The 26512-nt window shown below is 38.7% G+C and overlaps 4 protein-coding genes across 4 annotated transcripts in view; 2 read left to right on the top strand and 2 right to left on the bottom strand.

Annotated features, from left to right (window-relative positions):
• Positions 1-3395: 3395 nt before the first annotated feature.
• LOC118750838 lies at positions 3396-5362 on the top strand (the record flags this gene model as incomplete). Its single annotated transcript, XM_036485565.1, is given in 4 exon segments — positions 3396-3689; positions 3766-4290; positions 4367-4539; positions 5051-5362. Coding segments are annotated over 4 exon segments (1269 nt in total). The 3' UTR covers positions 5334-5362.
• A 40-nt stretch (positions 5363-5402) lies between these two features.
• On the bottom strand, positions 5403-6954 carry LOC118750839 (kinesin-like protein Nod). Its single transcript, XM_036485566.1, is given in 7 exon segments — positions 5403-5432; positions 5477-5631; positions 5686-6022; positions 6024-6058; positions 6110-6314; positions 6375-6560; positions 6610-6954. Coding segments are annotated over 7 exon segments (1080 nt in total). The 5' UTR covers positions 6742-6954.
• Positions 6955-8615: 1661 nt separating this feature from the next.
• On the bottom strand, positions 8616-9294 carry LOC118750836 (proline-rich receptor-like protein kinase PERK1). The gene is made up of 2 exons (XM_036485564.1): positions 9154-9294; positions 8616-9013 (listed from the first exon to the last, which is right to left on the bottom strand). Exons 1-2 carry the CDS (start codon positions 9200-9202, stop codon positions 8772-8774), a joined length of 291 nt encoding a protein of 96 aa, XP_036341457.1. The 5' UTR covers positions 9203-9294; the 3' UTR covers positions 8616-8771.
• Positions 9295-10822: 1528 nt separating this feature from the next.
• Positions 10823-26512, top strand: part of LOC118750841 — a 32399-nt gene continuing 16709 nt past the window's right edge. The window contains 7 exon segments of the mRNA XM_036485568.1: positions 10823-11158; positions 19953-20843; positions 20903-21200; positions 21743-22619; positions 22687-22993; positions 23050-23204; positions 23276-23431. Coding sequence (XP_036341461.1) covers positions 20158-20843; positions 20903-21200; positions 21743-22619; positions 22687-22993; positions 23050-23204; positions 23276-23431 — 2479 coding nt within the window. The 5' untranslated portion in view covers positions 10823-11158; positions 19953-20157.

Genomic DNA, 26512 nt, shown 5'->3' with positions numbered 1-26512 from the left:
CGAAGATTTTACAATTTAACAGTAACGGACTTCAGAGCAAGGTCGAGGAGATAACAGTCTTCATGGGTCGGCACGGAATATTAATAGCTGCGCTCCAAGAGACGAAGCTGCACGGCTATTCAACATTGTTGAATTGCGCCGGATACAACGTGCACCGTAGAGATCGCGAGCGAGATAATGGTGATGGCCTAGCGTGCATCACGCACCCAACCGTGCAGTATCGTCTTATCGAAGTAGACATCGACCGCAGGGATACCATATTATAATATCAGGGTATAGTTATACGGTCAGGCAATGTCAAGCTCGAAATATTTAACGTCTATATACTTCCTGTCACCTGCTGCCCGGCAGGATATCACCCTGACATAGGTGCGCTACTCAGAGGTGAAAACCGAATGGTAGTAGGTGACTTCAACGCGCACCACGATCTCTGGCACTCAAGCCTGGCCAATGATCGTAGGGGAAATCTTTTGGCTGAGCAGATAGACCATTCAACATTCTGCACCATGAACGACGACGCCCCCTCCAGGATTGTGGGTAGCTGCAGCAGCTCGCCAGACCTTACAATTGCTAGCACTAGCATCAGACCATCTAGCCATAATCATCTCGATCAATAAGCCCACCGACTTTGCTCCTGCGGACCACCGAACCTACACCAACTTTAACAAAGCTGATTGGGACGGCTTCGCGAAAGTTACCGAAAGCAGCTTCGCCGCCCTTCCCACACCCACAAACGTATATGCTGGCCGGGTAATCACTGCCGCCGAGCGGCTCGCTTCATACCGTCCGGACGTATCGCGGAAGTCAGCCCAAATTTCCCGGCCGAAGCAGCTGTACTAGCAAATGAGCGTGACCACCTACGCCACTTCGATCCCTGGGACCCTCGCCTGAGGGACCTTAATTTGGAGATTCGGCAACTGGTACATCAGCACAAGCAGAAAAAGTGGGAGGAGCACTTGAAGGTCTATAACTTCACATCTGGTGTGAGTAACCTCTGGTCAACCGTGAGGTCCTTGTCTAACCCAACGAAGCGGGATGACAGAGTGGAAATCTCATTTGAAGGTCGCGCTTCGTCGGACCCGAAGAAATGCGCAACCTACTTCATCAGGCAATTCACACTGCATCCTTCGATAGACAGGGCCAAACGTCGAGTGACAAGGAGGCTGCACAAGCTGCCAAGAAACAGTGCACTACTTGTTTTCAGGGGCTATCGGGAAGGCTATCTGTATGTTGATGCTGAAACATTTGGGGCCTGCGGTAGTAGCTTACCGAACGGAGGTCCTCAACCTGTCAATGGCCACTCTCATCATTCCTGATGTGTGGAAATCAGGGAGAGTGGTCCCACTGCTGAAACCGGGATGCCCGCCAAAAATGGAGACTCTTATCGCCCTATAACGCTCCTTTCCCCGGTCGCGAAGACACTAGGGGCCCTGCTACTTCCATACTTCACCTGCCACCTGACCCCAGCGAAGCATCAGCACGGATCCCGTAAAGTGCACAGCACAACAACAGCACTTAACGCCATAAGCATCCAAATAACTCGTGGCCTAAATCGGAACCGCCCGTGACAGAACGGCCCTAGTAGCACTGGACTTGTCAAAGGCGTTTGACACCGTCTGCCATTCCACGCTTCTAGAAGACATTTAGGGCTCCTCACTCCCACAGGGACTGAAGCGATGGTCGGCGAATTATATGAGTGGTGGACAGTCGTCAGTAATCTTCAGAGATCAAATCTCGAAACCAAGAAGAATTAAGCAACGGGTTCCACAAGGTTGTGTTCTCTCCCCCTTATTATTTAAATTCTACATCTCGAAGCTTCCCCAGCCTCCTGAGGGAGTTTTCCTGATCTCATACGCTGACGATTGCTCGATTTTGGCGTCCAGGAATGGAATTGATGACCTCTACCCAAAAGTAAACGACTATCTCTCCAGCCTTTCTCGCTTGTTCACTGCAAGGAGCCTAACACTCTCCCCAACGAAACCAAAGGCGACCCTCTTCACTACCTGGACGAAGGAGGTCAGGCTAGAATTATTATACACGTCAATGGCGCACCAATACCGACTGTAAACGACCCGAAAATTTTAGGGGTCACCTTCGATAGCCTGCTCTCTTACTACACGCACAACCGCAGTTGTCAATAAAGTGCAGAGCCGCAACAAGGTCCTCAAGTCGCTCGCCGGCAGCAATTGGTGCAAAGACAAAGAAACGTTGCTGGCAACATACAAGGCAAATGGCCGGACGGTTCTAAACTATGCTGCGCCAGTTTGGATGCCGGGGACTAGTTGGACGCAGTGGACGAAGCTACAGACTTGTCAGAACGCCGCACTCCGGACACGACTGGGTGCCTTCTGATGTCGCCTGAGCACCACCTAGACAGCGAGGCCCAAGTGCTCCCCGTAAGGGAACACAGCAAAATGCTTTGTAAGCAATTTCTGGTGGGGTATCATAGAAACGAACACCCAAACAGACCTCTGCTACAAAAGGAGCCTCCACCTAGGCGCGTCAGTAGGCACCTATTCGTGTACAAGGCCGCAGTCGAGCAATACGTAGACCAACCACTGGACCCGACGACAAACAGACGAGCTATTAACGACATCCATAGAGTCAGTCACCACCTATCTTACCTATGAATGCCATAATCGGAGCCCAATCACCACCCGTAGAAGAGACGGACTTCGTTCCCACGACAGTCGGGTCTACGTAACCGGAACGACCCAGATTTATATCTGGCCAAGGACTGTCACTCCAGCAACACTCCCCAAAAAGTTTTTGGGGAATTTGTATGCTGCTACAACAACAACAACAGACGGAGCTTCAGTTGCCAAGAGAGACCCGCGTTACCCTGGCTCAATTACGGTCTGGGTACTGTAGCCGCCTCACAGGCTACCTGTCCAGACTTGACCTCAATATTCCCAATGAGTGCCCGTCATGTGGAGAATCCCCTCATGCCACCAACCACCTCTTACACCCCTAACTTACACCCCTCTCCCTCTGGTCCGACCCTATTGAGACAGCTCGTTTCCTGGGCCTCCCGCTAGTTGAGCTTGACGACAATGATTGAATGTTGACCCGAAATATGCGGGGCTTAGTAGTGCCGCTACAACAATAATATTTTTTTTTTTATAAAAATTAAAAAATTTAATATGTATTTGCAAATTTTTTGGGAGTTCCTCTTTTTTCATGAAATGCTCCATAAATATGCATTAATACATACACATGTATGTGATGATGTAGTAACCAATGTTAGTCGATCTTCACCACAAATTTTTTTTATATTCCCGACCGCAAAATATAATACTGCCGATTGCGGTTTTTAGCAAAAAGAATACCTTCCCAAAAGCACTTGAACATTGCACTAGTATAAATCATAAATTTAAAGCTTGGACCTATTTTAGTTGACAATGGATAATGCAACCGACAACTATCCAAGTAGCTCCGTTTTACGTGCACTACAACAACTGCTTGAAATAAAATTTCCATCACAATCATTCACTTACAAATTGCTACCAGCTACTAAAAAAGGTGAAAATTATATCGGAATTGTGTATCGTGTTGCTGTCAAAGTAAATAATAAAACGGGACCATGTCAATGGAGTCTAATTCTTAAAATACCACCACGAAGCCCCAATAGACGTAAGCAATTTTTCGTCAGACCTTGCTTTCTAAGGGAATCACTGGCATATGAAGAGGTACAACTTTAAACATATCTATATATGTATGTGCTTGTCACTAACTAAATTCCGCACATGTTCCACTTTTAATTAGTTCTTACCCATGGTAAAAGGTTTCCAAAACAGTAAAGGTATTTCCAAAGAACACTCTTTTCATGAGTACGCCGAATGTTTTCAATGCTTAACTGACGAATTCGACGAAGCAATATTTTTAGAAGACTTAGGTCTGCAGGACTTCAGCCTGTTTGATCGTTTCGATGAATTACGCTTTGAGCACGTTGCCACAGTAATGCGCGCCTACGCGAAGTTGCATGCGGTCTCTTTCGCTATTAAAGACCAGGATTATTCTGGTGGTTTGGAAAAATTTAGAAAAATCCAAGATATTTTTGAACAACGTAAAGGCGACCCAAACTTAAACTACTATTTTGAGGGATTAAAGAGGAGTGCAGTGGCTTGTATGAAAGCAGAGGACGTGATGCCCAAAAAAGTCCTAATACGATTTTTTGAACGTCCGTTCTTCGATATTTTTCTCGACCTTATTGACGGCAACAAATGTGAGCCTTATGCAGTAGTATGCCATGGAGACTGTTGGAACAATAACATAATGTTTAAATTTGAGGTGAGACTTGTTGATCAATTTTCGACAATGCATATAATACATACAACGCCTCGTGATTTCTGTGTGCATGTTACAGGATGCAAAACTCATATCCTTATGCTTGTTAGATTGGCAGCTTCTACGATACTCATCACCACTTACCGACTTGATGTACTTCCTATTTACCTGTACCTCAAAGGAATTTCGCGGACTATATTACAACGATGTTCTAAATGTTTACTACGCGGAATTGGTTTTGCACATTAACAGGTAGGGCTTCCGAACAGTTTCAATTCACCTGCCTTAAAATCATAAACTAAAATATTCACGCAGGTTCTGCAATTCATATCCGAGTGAATTTCAACCCCTTTCAATATGAATTCAAAGTGATTTTAGCTGAAATTCACTCGGAAGTGAATTGCAGAACCGGCCCGATTAATCTCAATTTTAAATCGATATTCTATACGGTTATTTAATGACGGACAAGAATGGGCCTTATTGCGAACTCCATGTGAATAAATAAAACAAAAACAAATTGGGAGTGTTTTTGTTTTGCATTACAATTTTTGGGAATATTTGTTCTTATAGAATTCGCAATAAGTCCAAATTTTTTGTTATTAATGTGAAATTTATTTAGTGCCGGTACTGAATTAAAAAAGTGAAGTATGTGATGCAATGGAAGTGCACAATTTAATTACCTTTACCTTTATTTTCTAAATTCAGTTTTTTATCATAATCTTTCTCTAAGTTCAAGAACTGTTGTCATCTATTTTATGCACAGGCTGGGATCGAATCCGTCCAAATTATTTTCACGAGAAATATTCGAAAAAGAGCTACATAGAATAGGAGCAGTGGGTCTTATATTTGCAATGATTGTGCTCCCAATCATTACAATTAAAGGTGATGACGTACCGAATTTAGAGGAACTTAGTGAACAAGTTGAAAAAGGCAAATCAAGAGATCTAAAAGAGTCTGGCCTTCTTTCTGAGGCGAATGTGGCTACATACGGTAAACGAATGCGCGATGTTGTAATTGATTGTATTAATTTTGGATACATAAAATAAAATTGCTAATAAATAAAATACATATATAATTTGAAGGGAAATCCTCTACTGACAAAAGCGTACATGTACTTAAGTTTCACGACAGAATGCCTTTCCGTACTTGAAACCTGGGACATTTTAATATAATGATAAAATCCAATTACCTTTGATTCTGCCTTTATTAAGTTAATGTGCGGCGAATGTTTTAATTGCTTCACACTTTGTGCAAATCGGAGTGTTGACAAAGTTTCTGTCAAATCAGCTCGGTGTGGACTAATGCAAGCCAGTAATGTTAAAAAAGAGTTTTCGTTAAGTGAATCTGAAAATTTGAAAAATGTGTATTTTTTCTTTTGCAATTTATATCAAAAATTACCTTGCAAAACTGAAGTTAAAACACTGTCTCGATAAGGGATTACTTTATGACCGAGCGCCTTTGCTTGTAAGACCTTACCGATTGATAGAAGGCCTTGATTAATGTTAACACCTTCCGACATAGCAACACCTTGATGGCCCGTTCTACGCACTCCCTCCGAACCTGCTAAATCGACTAAGTTCAATCTAGTGTTAAGATCCCCCTTTTCTGACGCACTGCGTACATGGATCGTAAAAATCGCATGTGATCGTGAACTTTGGGGATTCATTTTAGTAGGTCTCACATGCCGATTTTTATTGCCTTGTTGGAGAACACTATAGCAATCGTCGATTGTTTTTTAGAACTTTTCGGGTGCCACCAGTATATTTGTATCCTAAAGAAAATAGTGTAAGTAAAATTGTGTGAAGACACTTGCAGTACTAACCGCGCGATATAATTGGTTCCGCAGTGTTTTCGCCCAGCAAATCAAAAACCTTTTCGTTATAAATTTCAATAAAAGACGCATGCACTTCGAATGCGATTTCTGGAATTAAACTATTGTCTGCTCTGGAAACATCTTCATTCACATTTGTCTTCAATATCTCCAACAAACACCTAGGTATAATTCCTACGTGCTCACCTTCGGAAGACTACAAAAGTTGTTTTTAAATACCACTGAAACTCATACTAATAAACTGCCGGATACATACGTTTGAGCTGAGTCCCATCGAATAAGATTTTCCAGTTCCTGTTTGTCCATATGCTAAAGCAGTACAATTATACCCATTTTTTACCTTGCCAACCAGGGGACGGACATGGAGAAATAATTCTTCCTGAGTAGCCGTTGGGACCAACAAATTATCGAAAATAAAAGGCCTGCCATCTGCTATTAATATCTAAAAGTACCAAATTGTTACAAATGTTAACTTTTTCCAAGACTCTCACATTAGCACTGCCTTCGTGGTAGGAAATCACACTTGTTTCCCCCTCTTTCGGATCTTGCAAATCTCGAGCGGGCCTTTCGCGCACAATCACCCGGACAGCAGGAGTATTATTTTGATCAACCTCATGTGACATATCAATTGTGACGCTTTCCTGCAGAGACTAGTGCAAATTGGCAGGATTTAACTTCCTTTGCAAAACTTTGGAAAGCTATATTTATTTTATGGACTATTATTATACACAAACCGAACCCACACAAACGACGCTTGAAGTTTCAATTTTTCAAACAATTGCGGCGAACAAGACGAAATCCAAGGCGAAGCAGTGCTGCCAGGCATGAACCAAAAATATAAGATCACGTAAGAACGCGACGTTGTATTTGTAACTAGTTTTGTGAAAAAAGTTTGCGAAAGCGGGTTCGTCAGCTGAGCGTTTGTTTACATCACACGCACCACTATTTTACACTTTCAAGTAAAGAAGAGTTAATTCAACATGACAACACATTTTAAAGCATTTTGATGCATCATTTTACCTAAATTGTGCGTTTAAAGTGGCTGACAATAATTTTGGCTAATTTTGGTTTTCGTTGTTTTCTTTGCTTTGTTTACTTTTCGCTCGTTTTCCAGTGAAACAAGATGGCGTAGATCCCGCTAAAAAAATCGACTTTTTTCACTCTCTTGTTCTTATCATGAACGAAAGACACAAGATCACGCGGGAAGGAAAAAACGAAAAAAGTTATTTTCTAGCTGCCGAAATCTCGACGCCATCTTTGTTGTAAGAAGTAAACAACGAAGAGAACGGAAAAAACCGCGAAATTGTTGAACGTATGAAAAATCATTTTTATTATGCAAATTCTTCTATAAATCATGCCGTTGTGTTAAATTATTCTTTATCTTATGTGTACACACGTTGTCACAAGTGAAAATGAAGAAAATTGCAGTAAAAAGCCACCACCAAATTGTAAACAACGAAGAAATGTAAACAAACTCAACTTTTCAACTTTTTTCCTAAATGCGATTCTAACGGGCTAGTCTCCAGCCCGCGTGATCTTGTCTTTTTGGTTCATGTGTTCTTACGTGATCGAAAACGTCGATAACGATGTTAACCGATGATTAGGGCCGGTTATGCAATGTTTGGTTATCACTACCACTACATTATCGACGATTTCGACATCATGCACGTAACATGTGATCGATAAAGCAGTCGTTGTACTTAACCGGAACTTCTACCTCCGATTTGTGCTAATCAGACATGTAGAATTCTGTTGATTCGATTTTTACGTAAAAATGGTATAGCAGTGCAAGTATGCATAACTGGGATTTAACAGGTCTAATCTGCGCTGGTAATAAAAGTTTTGTAACCGGTAAATAAAATTTCTGTCAATTTTTAAACACTTTTCTTTCACTTTTTTGCTGGGACCAAAAATAACCGTTATCAGTCTCACTCCTCCTACGCTGCACACAGTAGTTTTGCGCTGAACACCCTCCTTGCTGCTGTTGCAGCGGCTACTCAACCCTGCTTAGATCGGCTAGTCCCTCAATCGTTATCGTCAAGCTCAGCTAACGGGATATCCAGGAAGCGTGCAGCTTCTACGAGGCGTGTTTAGTGAGCATGCGAAGTGATGTCTCGAGCCGTGGGGCATCTCTCCGCATGCCGGGCACTCGTTGCGCACATCTGCATCTAATCTGCTCAGGCCCTCGGTCGCGCCTAGGGATCACAAACTTTACTAAGCAGAATTCTCTTTTGTGTTGCCGGAGAAGAGTGACGGAAGTTCTTCTGAGTGCCCTGTACTCAAGGGACAAAGAGAAGCATGCCATTGAATTATTTGGTCTTCGTTCTTTCAAGCTGGAAAGGTGCCAGCCTCGAACTACCCGATACTTTTCGGAAGCCAAACTTCGGTCATCCCTACTCCACACCTGATGTAGCGATGTATTCTGTCATTCCTGAGGCATTCGGCGCTTTTCAGAATATAACAGTTCCATTCTTTTGGTATTAAAGATATTTCTTAATTAATTGTTAGATTAACCTTTATTCAATTAATAACATTTCTTAAATATTTATCAAATTATGGTTAATTTACAAGCAATATTTAAATAATTACTTGAAAGTTTATACACAAATGGTCTCTGGAATAGTAATTCTTACCAAGTGGCTACGTTGACAGATTATTTCCCAGGATTTGCTGTGTGTAAACCTTGAGATGAATGTGTCAACAATGATGGCGGTGGTGGAATATTGCCCACTGGTGGTATATTCGACTGTCCAAAGCTTGTTAGGGGAGGCCCCTGCTCAATTCTTTCGGTTTGCACGGGAAAAGCGACTCTCTTGTTTAAGTTGAGTTTCGTGCGGCCAGCCGGGCGAGAATCATTTATAGGAGGCGGATCGTTCCAACCGGGTGTAAGCGAACCTATAATAAAAACAATACATGACGACTAAAATAACTTGTGTATGCATTGTACATGGTTTTGTTTAAGAAAGTTAGATAGATCTACCAAATAACGCTTTTATAATACGGAATATATAAAAAGTTTAAGGCCCGAAATCTACCAGGGAATGGTTTAGAAGGTGGCACAATCGCTGGTAACTTATCCGCCATTAATTCCTTTGATTGTAAATGAGAATGAAAATAACCAAAAGTAGACTAGGGATGTAAAAAACATCGATGTATCGAGCAACATCGATGGTCGTGGCAAGTGATCGGACTCCAAAAATTGTGGTAGATCTAGAAAAAAATGTGGCAGATTTCAAAAAAATATGGTAGATCTCAGGTTTTGGATCAAACTTTGTACAAAAATTAAAAAAATGCTGCAAGGTTTCACCTAAAGTGCAAATACTTTTATTAGAATCTAGAAAAAATTAATTTTAGCATAATAAAGTGCATGATTGAAAATGCTAAAAATTGCGTTGAGTTTTGGGAATTTTCTTGTCAGTGTAAAGCAGTTCCTTCCATATCAAGATATTTTTCGAACATATTTTGGAAGATTTCTGCAACCTTACGGAGTGCTGCCAGCTTTTCTTTTTATCACATCACGATGTAGCGACCAAATATGGCACGTTCCAGAAACCGCTACTTGGGATTTGCCGATTTTGATATTTCTCAAGTAAAAGTAACAAAGCTTTAGAAACTTTAGATGCACTGAAATTTGCTACTTTCACAAACATGCGCTGCGACAAGATATTATCACTTTTTCGGCACCTGCAATACAAACATAAAAATTCTAAATAGTTAATTATAAGACCTATTCTTTTGAACACATTTCAAGAGTGGTTGCATATTTTTTGTTAACGTAGTGCTTAAACTGCTATATTCAAAGATGGCTTGAGAAATTGGTGAATCGAGAAGAGAACACGTTTTCTCACAGCAAATTCACAACTGTCAACTCTTTGTTCTTCGCCATATTCTTTGTTTACTCGTTGCCACAAATGTCATTCTGCGGGAATGCGCAATCTTGTATTCTATCGTTCTTGGTAGATTTCAGACCTTGTGTGGTAGATGAGGTAGATGTTCGTCGATGTTTTTACGAATCCGATGATAAATCAAATCACCGATGTTTTGAAAAACATGGAAATGTTTCTTGACTAATTTTGGAACACATCAAGATAACCAACCGTTCGCTATGGGAAAACTAAAAATGCAGACCGATATTACTTTTTACGCTGATTTTATCTAAATATTATTTGCGGCAAATAAAAAGTAAAGAAGATATAAGAGGTTAAAAAAAATGTTTTCCGATATTTTAAAATATTAGGGCCGGTTACTCAATGTCTGGTTAACATTAATCGGCGGTTAAACATCGTTATCGACGACTTCGACTCCATGCATATAACAGGGAGTCGGTAACGGCGATAACTATGTTTAACCGGAGATTAGTGTTAACCAGACATTGAGTAACCGGCCCTAAAACTGTTTTATAAATTGTAAAATGTTTACAGCAGAAATGTCAAATGAGTTCCACAACTGTTCACTTGCAATTTTTACTAGTTTTGTGTTCAATAACTTTTTATGCTAGATTTCTCTTCTCAATTTTACGCTCTTTTTGCTTTTACGCTCTCGCTGCATTTTTGTACTGACTTGACAGACTTTAGAGAATGTCTTGCACTTGCCACGTGTAATGGCTACTTTAGAGTACCTCCTTTCGATAAATACTCGGTGCTTGGCCCAAAAGTATCGACACCAAAAACCCTCGGATTTTAAAGAAATGTATCGAGTATGCACTTGTATTTACTTGTATCGTTACATCCCAATGCGCAGATTAAATGAATTGAAAATAGTAACAATAGTAAAGTCGGTTCAGTGATTAAATATAAAATATTGCATATTAGCAATAAAATAAAATCGGATTTCTCTGAAGCTGAGTAAAAGCCAGTATTTGCGAAATTTCAAGAGCTTCAAAGGTGACTTCTCATACCATTGCAGGAACTAATTGTCAAGAATTGAATAGAAATTATAATCGCGCATTATCAAATAATTAAACTAAACAACATTGGTTGCTAGATGCTTGGTTTATTGTGCATATTTCTTGAAAACTTTTACCAAACTGCGTCATAACTTGTAAGCAAAAAATCCTCATATTTATGTATATGTCATGTATGTGTGTGCTTGTATCCATGTATGCATGTACTCGTTTTCTCTTTTGTTTCGTTTATGCCATTTATGCTGCTTTGTTTTCGTGTTTTTTTCGCTGATATTAATGATGCCAGACTATAACCCTGATAGTAAAAGTGATGTATTTTCCAAGTTTTGCAAATGATGTGATCGAGCCGAATTGAAGTGGCTGTTGGACGTAGCAAGCCGTCGCATACACCTATGCGATTCTGTCGACAATGCCGACCATAGTTTTAATTTAAAACTTTTAAATTAACCACACACTTATACGATTTTGCTGCAGCGATTTATTCCAACATTCACAGTTCTTTTCGTCGTGCCGAAATCGCAGACTGCCGCGTTTTGAGAACGAGAAAGGTCAATAGGATTTAACAATATTAAAACAAAATTTAACGTAAGAAAGCCATGGTACAATAATTACAGGTATTGTCTTCCCAGAGAACGCGTATTCCGATCTGCCTTATTTGAAAAATATAGTTGCCCACACTTAAAGGTTTACTGCTAGGGAAAGGGAATATTTTCATACACAACATTCCATATATGTGTACGAATTTTAAGGGAACCTTGCAGAGAATTTACTTAATTTGCAAAAGCCAAAAAAAAAAACATTTGATTAGTATCTATACAAATTCAAAATATTTATTTCACACTTTTTTTCAAACGTTCTCTTGTTTTGAAAAATTTAAAAAATTAAATTGATTGAAAACAAAAAGGCAATGCCAGCTAAAAGTAAAAGAATCAATATTGAAATGCGTCAAAATGAAAATAAGGCAGCACTCTCTGGGAAGACAATACCTATAAGCCCCCTTTCAGACACGTCAAGTCTTGAAAGCAATTTTCTTTATTATAAAAAAATCCGAAATTCCTCTGTCACGGGTGGGACAACGTTTGTTGCGGGTAGGACACGTACGAATTTTTATATGAAAAGCAGATTTTAATGTGGTCCATATTAAATATTCGTTATTTGAAAATATAAGAAGCCATGTAAGGGTTTACTTAACTCACGTTTTATCTTAGGATTGTGCCTTTTGTATAGAAGAAAATGCCTAGCACCGCCAGTCAAAAAAAAATATTAAAAACCAACGCGATTTTCTAGCATCTTCGTATTGACTTTTACCTTCTTAAATTTAATAAGCTATAAAACTGCATACCTTCGTCAGTAAAAGTGACGGGTCGGGTTTAGTACCGCTCACAACTATTTCTGGCTATTCCGTCCAAATGGGTGGCCCGATCCAAAAAAAAAAATTTCACACACTTGTAGTCAAGGGTCCACGCAATATTTTAACACTCACTTTTGTAAATTTTGGTTACTAATTTATTTACAAATTGGGTTTGAAATATGCCCTTTTTTGTAAAATTCGGAAATTAGCGTACATTTATCACTCCTATTCTGCTTAAATTAGCCACTTCACCAATATATTTTTGTATTCCCCTTCACTTTACACTTTACTTGATTTGTTATAACTTGCTTTACGACTTTAATATTAACCAATTCATCACAATTCATTAAATAAAAACACCTTCAAAATCACGCGTCTGACTTTGGTTGCATATGCAAATTAAATGGCGGAGTTCAGCTGTCAAACTCCAAAATATGCAAAAGAATGAGAGACAAAAGAAGATAGGATATAACCCCGTCAGCATTAAAAATATACAAAGGTGTTCTCTGCAAAAGGTGTTCAGCTCCTTTTCTTCGCAAAACAGAAAGGAGAATTCTACTGCCTGAGGGTTATAATCCCTAAGTGCGGCCGAAGGCCGCCTACGCAGAAAGGTGTTCTCTGCAAAAGGTGTTCAGCCCCCCTTCTTTGGCAACACAGAAAGGAGAATTCTACTGCCTGAGGGTTATAATCCCTAAGTGCGGCCGAAGGCCGCTTACGTAGAAAGGAATTCTACGCAAAAATACATTTGTTAAAAAGAACATTTTTTTTTTATAAAAACTGTTTTTTTTTTTCTATTTTTAATTAACTTTTTATTCTTTATTCAAAATCCCCCCATATCTAATTTGGCATAATTTCTTTTATTAAAAAATCCCACGGTTTCTGTTAGTTGGGTCATATTCCACTTCAAACTGCTCAGTTTGCCTAAGAAAAATCCGTTTTTCCCCCTTTTTCAAACGGTTCCCTAGGTGCCTGTGGGAGGAGTCCAAGGGAGGGGTTCCCCTTTTTAGAAAGCGGCGACTGTCTCCTTTCTATTGGGGGGTGTTTTGGGGGCCCCGCCGCCTCCCCCTCCGCCCCCCACCCAAAAAACGGTGTGAGTGGTACTAAACATTTCCCAAAGTGACGATACGGCCATCATGAAGGTTTGTAGTGAAATTATTGGTAATTTGTATATTTTTTTTTTTAGATTTTCCGTAAAAGTCAAGTTGGAAAACCTTTTCGGAGATAAATTTTTAAATCTGGCAATCCTGCCTAGGGATAAAGAAGAGACGAGAAATGAAAATACTAACAAAGGAAATGTTGAACAGCGAATAGAGCAAAAATATTCGATTTCGTAATTTTTTCTTTGTTTGTGCACAACATCCGAGTCGTACGCAAACAAATAATAAGCAGAGTTTAGGTGCTTTTAGTGCAATTTTTTAAGTGGTAATTGGTAGTGTTCAAAGTATACTGAGAAGCTGAAAACAAATATCTAAGATTAAAAAGTTCTTGGTAAGAAATCCATACACACTTACAAACGAACGTCGAAATTACAAAAAATTGTAAACAATCGGAATACGCAGATCAGTATCATGGCTGTGTTGGACTATACAATTCAAAGAAAGAAAAAGGCGTGTCAAATTAAGCCCTAGGGATGTACATATGTATGTATATAACTTGAGGTAAAGGAAATTAAAGGAAATGGATCTGCAGTGAACAAATACTAAGGTCAGGTCGCATATTTGAGTACATATATACTCAAATAATCAGCTGCTCACCTACAAACAAATACACTTTTATGTATACCATACATCCATACATATGTATGTATATACCCAGCAAACCATAATGTCAGACGATTTGAAATGATTTGATATTGATTTGAAAATAGCGGCTTCTCAATAAAAAGGGAGCTTGATCGACATTTGAAAATATGGTAAACTCAAATCAATTTCAAAGGTTATTTTTAAATTTTACTTCAAATGTGGAAATAAAATTTATTATAAAAAATGTATATTTCATATTTATTTCTTCTTCACGATGTACATGCATAACTATAGAAAAAATTAAGATAAAGTAATTTCTAATAAATTCGTCTTGAAGGAATGCAAAGCCGCGCAAACATCTAATCGACTATTTGTGGGCTTTCTCTTTGCATATTTTTTTGTGTTCAATGTTTTTTTAATCGATTATAATTTTAGGCTTACAATTTTTGATTGAACTGCGCACTTTCGTATCATTTGACACTTGCCATGTTTCTTCAAATTAAGCTCAAATGAATTTCAAATGTAAAATCTAAACCTTGTTTTCAATTTGAGAATCCTTTAAGAAAAACATTTGATATCAAATTGAGAAATAAATTTTTCTCAAACATTCAAAACTGTGTTTGCTGGGTATGTATATCTGAAAAGTGTGTGTATATACTTAGGTATATGCCTATAAAAGTTAATATACATACATATGTATGTATACGGATATATGTATGTATGTACATATCGTCACCAGAAATGCAAAAACACGCAACAAACATCAGCGTTGAAATGCATAAAGTCGTAACTAATAAAAAATAAAAAATTCCATATTCTCTTTTTCATTTATATTATGGATTTCATCGAATTACATCTCCCCACATAATTTTATGAAAAAAAATAAAATAAAATATTAGTCACGACTTTTTTCATTTCATTTACGAGATGTTACGTCTTTTGCATTATTATCGTTTGAGAATAGCCCCACAGGTGACCATATGTACATATTTATTTACTAGGTGACCAGATTTCTGGTGCCAAAAATCGGGACATTTCTAAAGCATCGAATCCGAACATACAATTTTGTTATTAGAATAAAAAGGCTTAATATAGTTTTATTTAAAACAAAACAAAGAGGATAAAATAAAATATAACTTACTATAGCCGTCATCGATTCGCCAACAATTAGCGAGTGGCGAAACGAACGAACTCAATGAGGTACAACCAAACTCGCTATCGTCCATCCTTGCTAGCTAACTTTGTTGTTGCTTTCACATGCAAAATTTTTTGTTAAGCGACCGAAACTCAAACGTATGTGGAACTCGAAGTGACTTCGAGTAGCTTGTGGAACAAACCTAATATAAGGTGATGTCACTTAAAGCATAAACAGACGGCAGCGTTGATCCGGATCAACTCGGGAATTAACTGCAGACGACTATTTTCGTATTTCATTTATTCATATTAAAACAAACTAAATTATACCGTTATTTTGATTTCTTAAATTCTACTAACAATGACATATTAGCCCATATGGAATTTTATTATTTTATTATTGTATTTTCTCCTTTAGTTCTGAACATATATGTAACACTTCTATATTGGCAGTAAGCTAACTTCTCAATGTGTAAGCATTCCGAAATCAAAGCGAGACAGTCTAGTACCGTTTTAGTCAATGTATTGTGTACTTGAGTGCCGTTTTTGTATATGTGTTGTGTACATGTTTATTTATAAACGTATGTGTTCCTTTTCTTTCGTACGTGTTTATTGATATATCTGTACTGTAGTGCTTTCGGACGGTACTAGCTCTTACTGCCAATATAGGAGTATTACATATATGGTTCTGAAGTACATGTATATGCGTACTTAGTTTTTAAATATCTTAACTCTAAAGGAAATTTTATTACGACCTTTCGTTAACTTTTAAAAATTACATTTTTGAATTCTATCAGTTATATTATAAAAAAATTATGCGTTTAAATTGTTAGACCAAAGTGCATTATCGTAGCCATCTGAGGCACTGCTTCAATAATCAGTTGGATATATACAGTATATATTTTACCAAAAATGATTGCAAATACCTAACTCACTGTTTATTCTTTTTTAATATTGCCTGATAATAAAAAGGCAATAATATGACCATCGAAAATGAAAATACAATTTAAAATGGCAACGTTTTGATTATTAAAAGGCAAAAGATGACCATCGGAAAAGAAAATAAACCTAAAGGCGCTGGCCCAATGCAGGCTTGCTTTGCTTGCTTAGCTTTGAAAACTGTCAAAAGTTATTTGGAATATACTAAAACGTCTTCACTTGCTTTAAGCGCCTCAAAGTTTCAAATAGGCAAATGTTTTATTTGAAAGCGTTTCGTAGGCTTTTGACAAAAAAATATGTTCCCGTTCTAAATCAATTCAAACAAACTGCTGCAGACTTTTATGTCCAAAAATTGTCTTACGTAATTTAAAAAAATATATGTATAATATTAGTAATTCAAAGTTTAATAAAAAGTAATCTATGTTTCCATATTTATACTTAACATGTCGCTGGCTTAAAGTGAAAAGTTGCTAAGTCCAATTTTACAAATTTTACAGGAACTTTGAATACAACATTTTGCGAGGATTCGATCTCTGTTAAAAAATTTCGTATTATTTTGGCCTTATTCCATATTCGGGGTCTCTTTTGGACTCATAAAATTTATCTTTCATTGAATATAAACGAGAAGAAATAAAACAAGTACCGGAGTCCTTAATTTCTCTTACTTTATATGTCAAAATTTGAGGCTTCATAAAATGTAGACTTATGAACTTTTCACACAAAGCTAGCGATATTTATGATGTCAAACTACTGGTAAGTCGTCTCTTGAAAAATCGTATTTTTTTCCAGTTTTTTGTCTCTAATAAATGTACATATAGGTTTATATGTATGTATAATTATTATCATTCCATTGAAATGCAAAAATTAATTCACATTCATTTAAAAATAAATCTGAAAAGATTATTTTGTATTTCTTTTTTTTTTAATTTTCTGGAATTTTATGGCAAAATTATTCTTAGTGTAAGGAAACATACCTTGACTTTTTAACTACATACACAGCTGGTTGCTTTGACAGCGTTCCAAGCCGCCATTTGGCCAAACGAGTTTTTGAAGTAAATCAAAGCAAATTAAAGTAAGCAAGACGTGCAAGGCAAGCCTGCATTGGGCCAGCGCCTTAAGAATGGCGGCGTCTTGCGCTTATTTGCAAATAGTACCACTAATCAATACTTATTTGCGTGATTTAGTTATTTGCAAATAAAAAATTAACTCAGCATTAATACCGCAAAGTTTACCATTTTGCAAATTGTTATTTGCAAATAATACGTACGAATAAACGTAGTAAGTGATACCTACGCATACTTTTCTCACAAAATTGTCTACACCATTTTGACCAGAAATGAAATTGGAATGAATAGAGTAGGCATTACTGTAACGCTGGTGACAACACATTATTATTTCACCATGGACTTACATGATCTTTGTCAGATAACGAGCCACACTTTCATAAAAAAGTAGTAAACATTAAATAATCGAAAGGGGAATAGCCTAAAAAGGTAAAATGTCCCTTTCGTATTTATATTTTCGTCACTCTAGCTACAGCCTACGTTTTTCATATCCACGATTTTTTGAGGGCAATAGTCAAGAATGATGAATACAAGATTGCGCCCATCAGAGAGGAATTTTGAGAATAATTTTTGCGTGACGTCACACTTGTGCAGCTGTGAGAGAGAAATGCCAAAACGCGAACAAGAATGGGAGAACAAGAGCAAATTTTGCAAGAGAAACGTAAACAAGTTGCATAAATGTGACGTGATTCAAACAGCAATTCTGTCAAATTCTCTGAGAGCGGAATAGCGGTACCGAGATGGGCGCCACCTTTCTTCTCTACATCGTGGGTATTAGTATTATTTTTTATAACTTCATTAATTATATTACTACTAAGCATGCTGGCTATGTTTATGACTTACTTATATTCTATGGCTTTTGTGATAACGAAAGTGCTGCCTCGTTTGTACGAATTTTTTTTTGGCCCAGAGTACAGAGACAGTCTTAATAAATGAATAAAGAAAACACTGAAAATCGGGACTTAATCGGTACAAATATTAAAAATCGGGACGTCCCGACCTAAAAAAAAACTCAGCGGCACGAATGGTCACTCTAACTATGCAGTTAGTATAGGCTATATGTATGTATGTATGTACATATGCATATACAGCTGCTGTCAAAAGAATAGTAGTAGGGCGAACTTTTCAAATAAATGTTAACTAATGGTATAACTCGTGTACCCATCTATACTTTTTTTGTAGTTTATATCGTAGTGTTTATTACATAAGGTTTGTTCCACACGCTGCACAGTGGTCCAATCTACTCTATTAGGGTAATTTAATTATTATATTAAGAACTAGGATAGATATCGCAATGAAATTTTGCACAAATTATGTCTGAATGACTAACAACTTCACCTCATAAAATGGGCAAGATCGAATAGCGACCACGCCTACCAACCATATAATTAAAAAATCGTATTTTAATTCGCTGCACTATGTCCATATCGTTGTAAAGCTCATACAGCTCATCGTCCCATCGTCTGCGGTACTCGCCGTCGCCAACGCGTAAAGGCCCGTAAATCTTCCTTTTAGCACTTGGGCACGGTTATAGATACCTGCATACCTAAAACTTTTTTAACTATTCGGGATGAATTAAAAATAGAAAGTCCGTTATGTATATACTTTATTGACGCCGGATCCGAATCAGGGACCTAATATGTGTAAAATATGTATAAAATAAAAAAAACTGCTAAAAAGTCAGATCAAGCTTAACAACTTTTAGGGCCGTTTCCTCATCTAACCTTTAGATTAGCGGCCACTTTATCGTCTCGATATATGAGTTTTCGTTTTTTCATCAGCGCATTAATTTCTCGAATCGATAAATTGTTGTTCACCCGATGCAACCTCTAAAAATGTGTACCCAACTTAAAATTTTGGTTCATGAGTCAGATATATTAGATACTAGATCGCCCTCACCCGCTTCGCTGAGTGTATGAAATTTTTACATGCTACATTGAGTAAAATTTATTTCAAGAAAACTCAATTCAAAAACAGGAGATGCTTTCCATTTCCAGACAACCGGTCAGGTACGAGCATGATTTTTAATTTCGACCAAACTCAAATATATTGTTTGTTGGTCCAAATAATGAGACGTATTTTTTCTTTTGGCTCGGAAAAATTTTTCGGCCGAATTAAACGCGATTTTGTTTTTCAGGCAAAAATCGATTATTCGAATTGACAGTGAGAATGTTTTTTTAAAATGCCCATAACTTTGTCAAAATTTAATAGATTCCAACAATGTTTTTACTCAAATGTCAGTAATTCTTGTCACTTCAAGATAGAATGATATAATTATTGATTTTCATTATTTAAAATTTTTTATTTAACAATAAACAAAAAGTGCAAATTTTTTTAAATTTAATTTCTCAAAAAGGGTATTTTTTTTTCTCCCAAACTTTTTTACTGGGAAAGAGACACTTTGAACTACAATCAACCCAAATCTCTAATAGCGAAGTTTTTTTTTCTGAGGTATGATCTTTTATAGAAAATATACGTTTTTGTGGTACATACTACAATATTCTTATATTGTTTAACTAAATGGAACATATGTATGTAATATATCAGGAAAAAATACAGCCGTGATAATTTTTTGTGTATCAAATAGATATTAGAACACACTTTCCACCATACAGTTTCGAAATATAAAATCACATTTTTATAATCTTTGAAGCATGTGCTTGTTTTATTTTTAATTTTACAATATATTTTAAAATTTCAGAAAGCGCGATTTTGCACACACAATTGTTATATATACATACATACATCCGTGCAATACGATAATCGAATACATATAGATCTATAAAGCTTCGGATTAAAAAGTTGCTGAAGTCGATATCGAATTACAAATTGCTCTTGGATATTCAGCTCTCTAGGAGTTCTGTGCTACTTTGCGCACAACTTCGGCAGAGAGTTATTGGAATAAGATGTCTGCGGACTCACCTCGACGCCAGTCCCATGGCATAGCTGTGCCTGCAATTGTTCCGCCCCAGGTTGTGAGTGATCGATCGATTCTGGACTCCGCCATTGGCTTTATTAGCGATGTAACGTTGGTGACGCATCAGTCGCACACTGAGCCCAAAGACACAATAATATGGGCAAGGTTTGAGACAACTGCTGATATAAGTGATCCATGCTTTGGCGCTGATTGGGAAATGGAAGGGCATGTGGCTCCGCCATTGCTATTAGTACTCGGTTATGGACTTGGTGTACAAGTGTGGGCAATACCGGCAAACGGCGAGGCTATTGAAGTACTCTCGTGGCGTCATGGTGTTGTCTCGACGTTGCGTGTCCTGCCGACACCTGGTCCTACGCGATTTACGGATGAGCATGGACGTGCTGATGAAACGATGGACGCTTTTGCCGAAAAACGGCCTTTGATTGCATTAGTGGACAGCGGTACGGCTTCCACGCAGCCACAGTTTTGTACCCTAAATTTTGTATCTCTTAAGACTGGAAAGCAAGTGAAGACGATTAAATTCAAAAATCCAATTCTTGATGTACTCGCAAATCGTTCGTCTTTGGTGGCTGTATTTCATGAACGTCTAGCTGTTTTTGATGCCGGTACACTGGAAGATCGACTTTCTATAACTACTTGCTATCCGAGTCCTGGGTATGTTTTATTTATAGCTATGCTAATTTCTGATGTATAAACGTAATTGTTTTCTTAAGCATTAATCCGAACCCTGTGGCTCTGGGACAACGTTGGCTAGCCTATGCTGAGCAAAAGTTAATTCCGTCAAAACGCAGTGGTGGCGGCTGGGATGGCGAGGGCATAGCCAGCTATACAGCAACTGTACTAAATGCCGCAAAGTCGTTTGGTAAAGGATTGCGAGAGCTTGGTGAGCAAGTGGCAGCAGGTTTGACGGGAACATCTGGCAGTGGCAGCTTATCAAAAAATAGTAGTTTCGATTCCAGCACTGGCGTCGAAGCCAAACAACCGGGCATTGTTACTATAATGGATATGGAGGTTAAACATTGCATTAACGAATCGTACACACCCAAATGCTCATACAATATCGATCGCCATATTTAATAATACATTAGTGTAGCAAGCTATCTCATAATCTTGAATCCAAATTTGTAATAGTGCATATTTTTTGAAATTGAACTTCCTCGTCACGAAAATAATTTAACAAGGCGAGCAACGAAAGTATCTCTCTCTTCCTCCACTCTCTCTCTCTCTCTCTCTCTGCCATCACTCTCGGTTTCTCCCTTCGATCTCTCTTTCTTGCCGCCTTTATACTGAACTATCGAAACGTGCTTAAGCGGTTTAGGGTAAAGATTAACTTAATGAAAATGAAAATGAATGTTGAGATTGAGATATCCGCAGCATGAAAGCAATAAGAAGTAAATCGAAAGACATTTAAAATGCGTATGTAGTATGGCTCAGGCGCACTAATTTTTAAAATGGCGATCAAAAATGTTTGAGAATTTGTTTCTATTTTTCTGCAAAATACTTTATGTACATAGTTTTTGTAATATTTTTGCGCTTTTAATTTTTTCTCTCAGCAAATCAATAAAGACTACAGTCCCAACTCAACAACATCCAGCACTGGCGTTATCGACAATGAATCCATTGTAGCTCATTTTATCGCCCACTCAGAAGCTGTTGTGGCTATGGAGTTCGACAACTCAGGCATGTTGTTGTTAACTGCAGACAGGCGCGGTCATGATTTCCATGTTTTCCGTATACAACCACATCCAGTAAGCGCTAGTTTGTCAGCGGTACATCATCTGTATGTATTACATAGGGGCGACACCAGTGCAAAGGTTCAAAATATAGCATTTTCTCTGGACTCAAGATGGGTAGCGGTTTCAACTTTGCGTGGAACTACTCACGTCTTCCCAATAACACCGTACGGTGGTCCAATGGGTGTGCGGACACATACTTCGTTACATGTTGTTAATAAACTGTCCCGGTTTCATCGTTCTGCGGGCTTGTCAGCAGATGGACGATCAAATTCTCCAATTTCTCATTCGGAAAGTACGACTTTTATGCAATCACTGCAACCGTACCACAATACGACACTCCCACCATTTCCACGTCCTACAATTGTTTTGGCTTTGGCTCAGCTACGACAGCCATTTGCGCTCGGTTCTCCTCCTGGATCTGCCGGGCTTGCTATGCACGGTAAAATCGGTGTGACTACTGGTGGTACATCTAGCGCCTCACAGCGACAAAGACACTCTTCGTTGTCAGATGACAATGGAAAACCTTTGAGTGTATGTGCTATTTTTGCAAAATCTCGTTCTTGGTTACTTGAACCACCAAATGTCACTCGGGAAGCATCACATCGGATTCAGCGCAAGGCAGTTGATTCGCTTTTCGTCATGGCTGGCCATGGTGCTCTAATTCAATACGATTTGGATACGAAACTTGCATCAAGTAATATACATATATATTGTTTTTCTTCATTAAGTATATAATACTAAGATAGGATATTTTTTGATAGATATAGCCAAAGAAAAAATTTGTGATGACACTCCAATTGAATTGGAAGTGGAAGCTAAAGCGCAATGGAATCTTGGTAGACGAAGGGATGGATCTCATGAATTGATGCCACCATTAACAAATGATAATTGGTTAATGAAGGATCGATATTCCTGTTTAATGTTGGATAGTATACATAATTTTGATGACGTGGAGGAAAAAACTGAGAGTTGGGTATCACAAGTAGAAATAATAACACACGCCGGACCACATCGTCGCCTTTGGATGGGGCCACAATGCGTGTTCAAAACCTACAACACACCCAGCGGGTCTCTTACCTAAATCTTTCAAAAACTGAAACTGAATAATCAACTGTGAATTTTAGGTCTAATTTGAATCATGTCGATGTCGAGGCCGTGGAAATTGGGGTAACCAAGCCTACGCCTACAGCTGCAGCTATGCGATCGCACCCATTAAGTATGCCAGCCACTGCTACAGCGCGCTGCTCCTTGCCGGTCCTCATCGAATCGGGTTCTTACAGTACGTAGACAACTTATTTTAAGTTGAATCGATTTTTTTTTTTTTTTTGGTTCATAAAATTCAATCATTAGGTAGTATAGAGCAAAGTCCTAAGCTTATGGATCGTTTTCATCACGATCACTTGGATTCTGATTTTGCCGTATCGCATGGGGATTCTAGACTGAAGGAGGATTTGGCCGATGCTATGCGTGAATCACCCTCTGTATCTGAGGTTCACAAAATTACTGGTAAGTCGTGTTTATGTTTTAATTAAAACGTGCGGTGGTGTAGGGTTTTTCGTTTCGAAGTTAGCTTTATAATATTTATTCACTTATAGTATATATGTATGCATGTACTAGCTTTCGTCCGCGTGATATATTTCGTTTAACCATATGTTTCAAATGTAATAATAATTCGCTTTGAACAAAGGTGGGGGTCATATAAGAATAAACTTGAAGATAATAGTAAATAGATTTGCACTGCTTTTCTGGCGCATGCGAAAACCTGAGCGGATGGTAAATAGAGCCAATTTGATTGTCTTACAAAGCTGAGAGAACAATGAAACTAAGCTTTCATTAGCTATTTGCGGGATTTCATACTTAATTATATCTGTAGACAGACACCAACGCATTCGCATTAACGTGTTGGCATCATGAGATGGGCGTTTTTTATTTTGCTCCTCATTTTCTCCTTGCAATTTTTCTAATGCGCTCAGCTTCTTATCGATTTTCATCATTGCTGATTTGAGGTTGGATGGTTCAGCAGCAATTTCACGAACCTTCTGCATAATGATTAATTTTGTAATTATGCTCCCTATGGATGCTTCCGTTCCAGCTTTTAAAACCAACTCACTGTTGTTGGACAATTGATTCCCATCTTTGGTGCTTCATCAGAACGGCGGACATATTAAATTTTGTAAGTTGTGAAAGTAGAAGCTTTTACTTCGTTTTATTTGCCAATTTACCTTTCGTTACTTGAAAATTGCCTTTTAGTCTTCTTGAACTCATCAAATTTTTCTATTATGAGGTTAGTTGAGCATTTTCGTTTCATATAAAAAAACGAATAAAAATAAAGACAAAAGCGAATAAAAGAAAGAGTTGTTTACAAAACTCCGCTCTGGATACTGCAGCAGGGTAAACTCAGATGTGCCCAACGTATGTCCGGCAGGCGAAGAGTCATCTCACACACCTCTTTCCGTGCCCACTGAACCCCGCTGAACTAACGCTTCTCTTCCCCTGGTCCAACCCAGTCTGACTGGCATCCTTGCCGAGCCTTCCGTTGGTTGAGCTTGACGACAGCGACGAATGGCCTCGTCAGAATATGTACTTTGCGTACGTTCCACTCAAGGATGAAAATAACTAACTAAGAGATTGGCAATCCTTGCGTCGACGGACCCAACGAACGTTGGCCAACACTCATCTTTTGACGCAAGTAAGTACGGCAATGCTGACAGTTGTATAACCTTGCATTTACACAAGACAAGACAATTGAGAATACGTATTAGTTGTCACATTGTTTGAGTAAAGTAGGTGTCCAGACAATCAACTGTCTTCGAAAAACCAATAGCAATGATGAAAACATCGATAGAAGTGTGAATATATATTAAAAAAGGGTGAATGTGTTGCCATTGTATCTGCAAAATTTACTTGTGTAAACCCAAGTACGCGGCCAAAAGGAACAGCTGATTTTTGTTTGCAGACACAACACTTAGGGACGTTTTCACCATTTCGGGCTAACATTTATCCCCAGTTGAACATCGTTACCTACCCAATGCTAAATGAATGGAGTCAGTACCATCGGTAACGATGTTTAACTGGCGATTAGTGTTAACCAGAGTTGGTGAAAATAGCCCTTAGTTGCAGCCAAGATACGCACCCACCCTCTGTGCAGCAAAAAATATGCGCTCAACAATGCAAGGAAAGCTTAACATCGAAAAGCTGCAATCACAACAGACGGCCAATTTATTCGCCACTCGTCTCACACACCTGCTATCTGAGAGCACTCTTCAACAAATCGACATACGCGATCAGTGGAGCCACGTTTCTCGCTCATTAAGTACCGCCACCGAAGAAACAGTCGGATTTCAGCGAGCGCGAAAGAACAATTGGTACGATGAGGAGTGCCAGGAAGCTGCAGAGAAAAAAGATGCCGCCTACAAGGCCACGCTGCGAACGCGAGCCATGTCGGACCGTTGTAGGGAACTGAAGAGGGAAGCGAGACGTATTTGCCGCATTAAGAAGAGAGAGGCCGAAATACGTGAGTGCGAAGAGCTTGTAATGCTGGCCAACAGGAAAAACGCCCGAATATTTTTTGAGAAAGTTAGACGATTTACTGAATGGCGACCTAGAGACTGAATAATAATAATTGGCGCTTACACATATGTTAGTGTTTGGGCGAGCTTCTCCTCTGATTTGTGGCGTGCGCCTTGATGTTGTCACACAAATGGGAGGGACCCAAAATTTTACGCCGACTCTGAACGGCGTTTGTATTTTTATGAGAAGCTGTTTTTCGTGGCAGAAATATACTCGGAGGTTAGGAAAAATCTTTTTTCTACATTTTTGTGTTTTTTTTTGTTGCGATGTTGCTTTTTTGCTTTTACCAGGGCTTGAACCCAGGCCCTGCGAAGTAAAAGCGCGCACTGCTTACCACTACTCCACAGCGGCCGCCAGAATGTTCTTAAATTATGGAGGGAACACTTTTCCACCCTGACTGGCAGTAGTGGAGAACACGAACCGGAGCCCCCAGTCGATGACGATGGAGTCGGTGTCCCGCTGCCTGACTATGACGAGGAATGAATACCGATTACGCGGCTGAAACACATTAACGCTACTGGAGCTGACGGCCCGCCGACGACTGGAATTTAAGTGTGTTCTGCCCAATCTACAAGAAAGGCGACCCCGCCATACGCGCCAACTACCGCGGGATCAGCCTTCGAAGCATAGTTTACAAGGTCTTATCGAGTGAATGTGTGAAAGACTGAAGCCCACCGTCAACGAACTAGATGGATTTATCATTGGGGCTTTAGACCTGGGCTCGAATCGTAACATCTGTTCACGGATCGAAAACTATACGAAAGAAAATTACGTGATACGTCAGTCGTATAACCTGAATGGGATAAAGAGTACGTTCACCTATGTCATAATCCGAAAAATGTGTTTTTACGTGACGAGTAATACGATATCGTATGTGACGATTCGAGCGCTGGCAAATTCATTATAGATCCGTTATTCACAATACGCCAAGTCTTGGAAAAACCCGCGAGAATAGGATCGACACTCACCATTTATTTCGTCGCCTGGGTAAAAGATTGTCGTAAGCGCCATTTTGAC

This window comes from Rhagoletis pomonella, unplaced genomic scaffold (genome assembly GCF_013731165.1).
Source record: "Rhagoletis pomonella isolate Grant_MI unplaced genomic scaffold, Rhpom_1.0 Rhpom_scaffold_00420, whole genome shotgun sequence".
NCBI lineage: Eukaryota > Metazoa > Arthropoda > Insecta > Diptera > Tephritidae > Rhagoletis > Rhagoletis pomonella.
Note: the sequence above shows the minus strand (reverse complement) of the source record. Positions and strands in the feature narration are given on the sequence as shown.